This window comes from Aplidium turbinatum, chromosome 14 (assembly GCF_918807975.1).
Source record: "Aplidium turbinatum chromosome 14, kaAplTurb1.1, whole genome shotgun sequence".
NCBI lineage: Eukaryota > Metazoa > Chordata > Ascidiacea > Aplousobranchia > Polyclinidae > Aplidium > Aplidium turbinatum.
This window is the reverse complement of record NC_137485.1, coordinates 3962468-3970786: the sequence shown is the minus strand read 5'-3', so window position 1 is coordinate 3970786 and position 8319 is coordinate 3962468. Positions and strand designations below refer to the sequence as shown.

The window sequence follows — 8319 nt, the reverse complement described above, 5'->3', positions numbered from 1 at the left end:
TGTTTGGTGAATTGATCAGGGTTTGAAACGGTAAACTTTGAAAGATCAACAAGACAAGTAAAAAAATATATATATATATAATCTTTATTCTACATCAATATTTAGTGATTAATCTGACTTATCCCATCAGTAAAACCATAAAAAAATTAAAAAAACATGTTGCTAGACAATGCTAAACTTTTGTGGTACACATATGTACCAAAGGTCCTGAAGGGTAAATTAGATTAGTCTAATGGAGGGACATAGTAATGTGGGAAAAACTTAAAAATTAAGACTGTTGTTGTGAAATTTTACTATAAATAACACGTAATATTTTAGGAATGTATTTTAGATCTACATGCAAAGGTAAGTTTAACTGATAGCTTTACTTCCGGTTGAAAATATTCAATCATTTGGCGAGAATTATGTCAATAGGCCTACTGTACAAGCAATTATGATTTTCGTCGTCGTTGCCGTGTGAGCCTCTGAAAACAGCCCAACCTAACCGAATAACTTTACAGACTTCTTAAGCTAGTTTTTATTTCGCAGAGTAGCGATGAGCCATAAATGTAAAAGTGTTAGCTGTAGAGTTAGGGTATTTAACAGGTTATAGGAAGTGCTAGTCCAGCCTAGGGCATCTCAAAATCACTTGACCTTGTATGCAACGGCTAGGCTAGTCAAGACTAAGCTCAATAGCCTACTAGTAAAGTTTGTCTCCAAAGCAATACTGTTAGGTTTTTTTTAAATACAGCTTAGGAATATCAACTTTTCAACAAAGTTTGAATGCATTTTTCAAAATTTGGGGTAAAAATATGCTCAGAACGCACCAACTTTAATGTAATTTTTCAAATTTTTCTTGGAGGAGACCCCCAAACCCTCCGCGAAGTTGTTCGCCTTCGGCGAACTCAGCGGCAGGCTTCGCCTCCCCCCCCACTATTCATTGCAGCCCCACTGCTCACAAACAGCACCAGTGTAAAACCATACCAGCAATGATACTAAACACATTACTCTTGTATGGTCACAAAAAAGGCATTATGAATAAAGTACGACTTTTGGAAAGCTCACGTCCTGTCTGTACGTGAGCTTTCCAAAGTCGTACTTTATTCATAATGCCTTTTATGTGACCATACATTTTTACGTTCCAAATAATTAAATACAATGGATTAGCGGTGGCCGGTGGGAGACTTCTAAAATGGTTAACAGAAGGTGCAAAATCTGCAATAATCCACTCCACAATGAATTGTTCACACGTACCAGACTAAACTAAATTATAAACACGTTTCGCGGGCCGCACACAATTCAAAATTGGCACATCTTCGCGGGCCACATAATTTTTTTTTGCGGGGCGCATTTGGCCCGCGGGCCGCACGTTGCACACCCCTGGTCTAAACCAATAAAACGTCACAATGTAAATAAACGACCGATTTGTTGTTTAACGATTCAGGTAAACGATCAAAACAATTTCTTATTTCCGATTTTAGTGGTTTCAGCATACAGTATATAAGACCGTTCGATCAACTTTTTAGCCTACCTATTTATTCAACGGAGAGCTCACTTTGGCAAGTGGCTAACTGGGCATCATATTATGATGACGCAATGCTTTCAACGCCATTGGACAAATCACAGAATAGTATTGTTGTGGCTAAACAATTATTGACTAAAACAAATATCGAAAGTTTTGCCAATAAATTCCAAAATTTATTTTAAAATATAGAAAGATATAAACCTACCGACTGCATATACGTTTATACTGTAAGTTCATAACGAGACATTATATTTTCTCACAGAATATTCAGGCGCAGTAAATGTTCAAGATAGCGGTAGCCCTGCACATCAGCCTAATCAAAGAAATAGTTAAAAAGTTGAATATTTCGTTTACGTTTCCTTGAGTCCTTGATTTACATAGTTATGTTAGTAGACTGGTGCATTTTGAACAAACATCTCCAACCTTAGAAAGTGAAAAAATAATGAGCTAAAATTTCAAACAGCGACATAACTGGAAGTAATCCGAGGTATATTTACGAGTCATATAAATCAAATTTTTGCAAACAGTGAGAGACAAGAGTCTTCGTGTGGCATGCGACTAAGTAAATTTGCTTACCTAGTTTGCAAAGCCAAGTAAGTGTAAGCACACGGTTATGTTTACGTAACTAACGATATAAAGTTAAACCAATGGATACATGAAACCACACAAAAAATGATTTTTCTCTATTTCAAAAACTACAGCCAATTCGAAAATACTAAGTGCATTTTCGGAATCCAAGGCCTCGAAATACCTCAAAATGACTCTTACATAACTTGGCTTTTGAAAAAAAATTTTGTTGGCCAGTGTTAGTGACTCCTTACAGATATAAGCGAGAGCGCAATCGACGCAATTCTTACAACTAAAAAGCACCGGGACAAAGATGAGGCAGAAAAAGGGAAAGACAAACTGATTGATTGATTGAATCTTTATTCTTGGAGTGGGAAAGCTTTTTGCAGAGCTTAATCCTGTCAGCAGAAACAAAATATTTAATAAACTTTTGATTTCTTCACCAAGATAATAATAATAATGCTTGTTTTTATATAGCGCTGTAGGCTATCCATCGCAGAATGAGTCGCTCATTACCGCTTTACAACGCAGACAGAGTCAATGCAGCCGTTTAGAGGCGCAACTGAGCACATTATTGCACGAATTAATTTCATTGCTCAGTGCCAAGCAGGAAGTAGATTCAGTACCAGTTTTAAAAAGTCTTTGGTATGACCCGACGGAATGATTTTGTTTACAAATAGATGCTTTTATTTGTGGTATCTTCAATACTTTTTGCTAATGCCTGCTTTGCTTAACTAGATTGCTACCACAGCGAATTGGGAACTTTTGAACAAACAAAATTTGCGAATATAATGTCCAAGAATTCAAAACCCTGGCGTGATCAAGAAAACTGAAATAAAATTCGAAATCAGAGTCCAAAATTACATCTGTGATGGATATTCATATCTCAGTTCTCGACATAGCCTACCCCAGTTTTTGTGACACAGTGTATGAATCAAAGGTCCAAAGAGATTGCGAAAACCACCATACTGATGGTTTATAGCCAGCTTTGCAGCAGCTGATTTGTTAATGCAGCTAATAGGCTAAATTGCTAATTTTTACACTGGTATTACAAAAAACATCGTTTTAAGCATTTAATAGGTCTAAGAATCTATCAAAGAAGCAAAAAAAGTTGCTTTGTATGACTTTATTTTATTACCAATATTTGTCCCATCAGTTTTTGTTTAGCAAATCCATGACGCGTTTTTGCATTGATGGAATGTGTGATATTCTCCTTGAAGCTTGGTTACTGGGCATTCCAATATGAGATGATCTGTGGACTGATTTGGGGGCGTTGCATTTTGAGCAGTTTGTTTGAGCTGTCATTTTTCATCAGTAAAATTTGTGTTTTGTTTTAGTTTTGTTGGTCGTGTATTCTTTAAACAATAGACATATTCGATTTAAAATGATTCATTCAAAGATTTTGTCTGTGCAACATAACAGTGATGTTGACATGTAGCTGGACACATCGTTTGCTGGTTTTACTTGTTTGAGAATCGCTATAACTTTAGCCGTTTACCATTATAGTAAGATATTTCCTTGTTGTAAGGATGTTGATAGAGTTTCTGCTAGTCATTTAATAGCATAAGGTGCAAGATTTCTTGTATGTCAAAAAAAATGCTATCGATTTGTTTGGATTTTCGAGGTTTAGTGCTCCTCATTGCCATCTGGATTTCCTGTTCGGTGATTGGGAGAGTAAAGGCGACAAACCCATTTATGAATGACACAGCCACCACTCCTGCTGTCCAGCTCACTGACATTGTACCTAACGAACGGTACCTGTTCCCTTCTCGTGACCAACCAGGACAAAGAAGGGTTTACATCCTGCCAGGTATAGAATATTATCATTTCTAGTGTTGATTTTTAAAGTCTCATCTTGTCATTCTTTCTTATACATGATTTGTTGTTTCCATGTAGCATTATTATGTCACATACAAGATTTATTCTAATTTTGGTGAATATTTTTGTGATCAACAAAATAACAATTTTCTAGCTCTTGATGATTGTGTTTGGTTTTCAAAACATTTTTTATTTACTTTGTAGACGATCCACGAAGAGAAACATACAGACTTTCTACATACCAAGAAGTTCCACAAACAGTTCCAGTAAACGAGTGCAGGTTGGCTTCCAGTGGCTTCTACTATACAGGGTTCGGTGACAGAGTAAAATGCTTCAGGTAGGCATCACGTTGATAGATTTTGTAAACAAATTGTAAAAATTTAGACATCACAAAGTTTGATATGTTGTGTTGAGGCTTAGGCCTGGTGTATAAATATTCTGAATTAAGTGAACGGAAAGGAAAAGAAGCCATTGCTTTGTGTTTACTTTCTGATAAGCTTTTAATTACCTCGAAAACACAATCGCGTGTTCTTGAGAGATCATAGAGGTGTTGAACACTTTGCAAACATTGTGAAACCTTTTGAACATTGTGCAAAGGCTCTTACCATCCGGTTCTGTAGCCTTCTATTGAACATTGTGGATAAATCAAACCGGTAAATTTTTTACAAGGTCCACCTGACCAGAATTATGTCAAAAGAGGAAATATAAACTGGAAATTAATCAAGGATTTTTCAATTCCATTTTGTTCGTAGGCTTGCTTTAAAAGAATATGAAACATGGATAACCAAACAATTTTAACTATAAATGGATTCTATTCAGTTGTGGACAAGCAGCTGACAACTGGCTGATCGGTGATGACGTCACATTACCCCAATGGCATAAACCTGACTGTGATTACATACACCGGAGAGAAACGGGGAATGTTCCAATTGGTGTGTAAAATTTCTTAATTGTAAACTGATATCATTAAATCATATTAATTTATCATACCACGACGTCTTGTTGGAAATTTAAAATTTTAAACGATTATTTTTACAATGTAAAAAATACAAGATACTTGGAGAAAATAAGTTATTACTGACTTGGATAGCTTGAAAGTAAAACTGGTTTGAAACCAGAGTGACACAGCACAAAAAAGCCACTTAGTCGAAATCAGTCTTATTTTAATCAGTCTGTAGGCGTTGAATCAATGTAAAAAATTTGATTTTTTTTGCTCTTTTTCGATGGAAGATATTTATAAGAACTCCATCTGTGACACAACAAAAAGAATATGCTGAACAAGGAACAAACTTTACGTAGCAATTCATGACGTCTATAGTACCCTTTTTTAACCAACAGTTTAAATGGCCAGACCCACTGCACATTGCTTGCATAATTGCGTAATTTCTACAACCAGGGCCGTGTTAACGTTCCCCGTACCCCCGACCGGAGAGGGCTGTTTGGCAGCTCACTCATTTTTATCTATTTGATTTATTTGTTTCAGCAAAAAGAAAAAACCTGCTACAGAAGCTCGTTAATCAATAGCTTAAATCATGCAAGGCCGTTTTTTCTGCCTCCAAAACCCCTGCCTCCTTGTGGGGGCCCACGCATATTTAGTTCGTACAGCAATTTCCATGTTGTATATTTGACATGTATCATTTAATAATTTTTTCCCATTTTTGAAAAATTTTCTCGCTCGCTCAATCACATTTTACTGTATTTACCTAACCAGCAATGTTGGTCATGCATAGATTCAGAAGTGGATTAATACGATTACAGTAATATGCTAACTTAGCTGTAAGCCAGCAATGATTATGATTACAGTATATTGAAATACTTTGGTTTTGTTTAAAACTGTGATTGTGAGAGCCTTTGTCAATCAATAAATGTGAAATTTATCACCAACGATTCCGACAAACAATCATGTGCCTTGAACACTTCCGTTCAAAATACGTTTTTATTGTGGCAGCATCTTTAGGTGGAAGGACATTTTGCATTAACACGGGTGCTAATCGCAATCAACCTAGAAATCATTTTATTTCGACAAATGCTGTTGCTTCAACTTCAAATGCTACTCGGAGAAACTTTCCTGTAAATGCTGCTACGACTTTAAGAAGACGGGTGCTCTACAATCCTTCTACAAGAGCTGCAACTTCTCAACTGAGAGGGGTTCAATCAGAACCAAGGTAGCCTAATCGATGTTTTACTTATGTAAAGTGAAAAAAAATCATTTGATGACAATGCATAAAATAAATGATCTTATAAATCAAAATGACAACTTTTACTGTTGGGATGGCAACTCAACCAAACTTCCCAAATTGCAACGCCCCAAATCAGTCCAAAGACCATCTTTTTTTGGAATGTCCAGTAACTAAGCTTCAAGGAGGGTACCTCAAAGTCCACCAATGCAACAACGTTCTCATTGATTGACTTAATAAAAACTGCATGAACTTACAGCGTCATAAAAAACAACAACATAAACTTGTAATTTATTGAAAAAAGGGTGCAATCTATGTTCCTGCTTCTAGGGAAGTACTGAGCTCAAGCTGGCTCTAAATTGAAACACTTGTTTTTTGTGCGTCACACGAGCGTAGCTTAAAGCATCACGCAAACTTTTATCTTTCGATACTTGTACAGGAGTTTGAGAAACGGAGCCAATCATGTAAACGGTGCTCCTGAGATCAGAGACCCAAGAACGAACATAAAAAATCAAGAAAAAACAAACGAAGAGCTTGTTTCCTTCGCTCAGAAGATGGGTTTTGATAATGCTGCCATAAGAGAAGTTATTGAAAGGTACCGAAAGGCTGCATGTTTTTATTGGCATCAGTTTTATGAAGACAAATATTTGTTGTACAGAAACAATATTTTTTTTAACTGGATCATTCTGAAGCTGCTTTCATTTTTAAACCCTTTAAGTAATTTCAATATTTCAAGAGCAAAAAGATATAAACTTTTTCGAATCTATTCGCTGTTCAACACGATGTTTTAAGTACGAACTTCGAAAACTGATGCAAAAAGTGGAAGATTTAACGTTGAGTTAATCACACAGGCACACTATGCTATATCCAGAAATCCAAGCCATTGGGTGCATAAATAGCTGAAATACACCCATGGCAACAAGCTATGCAATTTTGATACCAGTTTGTTTTCGAAGCGAACTTTATTAACAAAAAGTAATCACAAGCTAAAGCTATAAATGGGCATCCTTTGTCAATGCTTTACATCATATCACAAGATTTAGACAAGCCTATATAGCAATACTTGTCAATCCGTATTTAAGTTATTTTAGCCTGTCTAACACTAAACTTTTCCTATGGCACTGCATATAATAGTTGTTAGTTGGTGCTAAAAAAATCTTTCAATTCTGACGCTCAACTCCGCTTTTCCGTCAACATTAGAAGAGTCAATTGCCAATTTCCCAATTTTGTTACGCCTCTTTACAAGCTTGCTTTCAGCAAAAAAACTTACATTACTTTCAAACTAACTTCACTCATCTTAGTCTTTAAAAAATTCATTATTTTGTAAAGCAAATAAAACGTAACCCCTTTAGTGTTGCGGATAAGCCAAAACTGGATGTAGTTTCGCATCTCCATAGTTTAAAATCTCTAATCTCTGTTGTTATCACATCTCCAAAATCTGATGTGGTAAGAGAAATCTGAGTTTAATTCAAAATCACCCCAGAGCAGTTCTTGAATTCGAAACTGCAAAAACACAATTTTTTGTAGACCTGTGATAGCCCACTGTTGAGTGTTGTAATACCATAGTTCCAGTTTAATATTTATAATCTGACATGGTTTTAATCTTAAATTTGTGTTTTTAGAAAATATGAAACTAGCAACCAAAGTTTTTCCTCCTTTGAAAGTTTTGTTGAAGCGCTGGTGGCTCTTCCAGATAAAGACATTCTTAATGAATTGAATGAGGAGGAAGCAGCATCTGCAGAAAATCAAACCTCTCCTTTGTCCACAAGTAATCTTTCTACCGTTGCTGGGATCGAAGAAATGCAGACATTGGAAGAATCGCGTTTGTGCAAGATGTGCAAATCAAAGCCATCCTGTGTGGTCTTCATTCCATGTGGACATCTTTCAACCTGCTTTGAATGTTCCAAGAAAGTCTTGAAATGTCCAATTTGCAAAACTGTCATCCAGAAAAAGGTCCGCTCTGATCTGTTTTGAAGAGCGAACCTAGTCAACAATGCATTGAAGAAACTGTAGCTCCTACGAGCACAGCACACGTCTTTGCATGTATAGGCTATATTGTAATTGGTTCTAGAATCCGGCTGGCCTTTACAGGTTCATTGTTTTTCCCTGCGTTTCGTACAAATCCTCAGGCTGAAATTTCACAGAGCCCGTACTCGTTCTCTCGCGTTGCGTTGCTTGATTTTGTGTCTATCTGCATAGTCATTGATGTTATTGAGTAGTTACGGTCCTCACTAACAATCCTGTAGGTGTCGG

The 8319-nt window shown here is 36.3% G+C and overlaps 1 protein-coding gene across 1 annotated transcript; it reads left to right on the top strand.

Annotated features, from left to right (window-relative positions):
- The first annotated feature begins 3667 nt into the window (after window positions 1-3667).
- LOC145783659 (baculoviral IAP repeat-containing protein 8-like) lies at window positions 3668-8040 on the top strand. Its single transcript, XM_082595543.1, has 6 exons — window positions 3668-3881; window positions 4094-4226; window positions 4709-4821; window positions 5838-6054; window positions 6506-6661; window positions 7689-8040. Exons 1-6 carry the CDS (start codon window positions 3668-3670, stop codon window positions 8038-8040), a joined length of 1185 nt encoding a protein of 394 aa, XP_082451669.1.
- The last annotated feature ends 279 nt before the right edge of the window (window positions 8041-8319 follow it).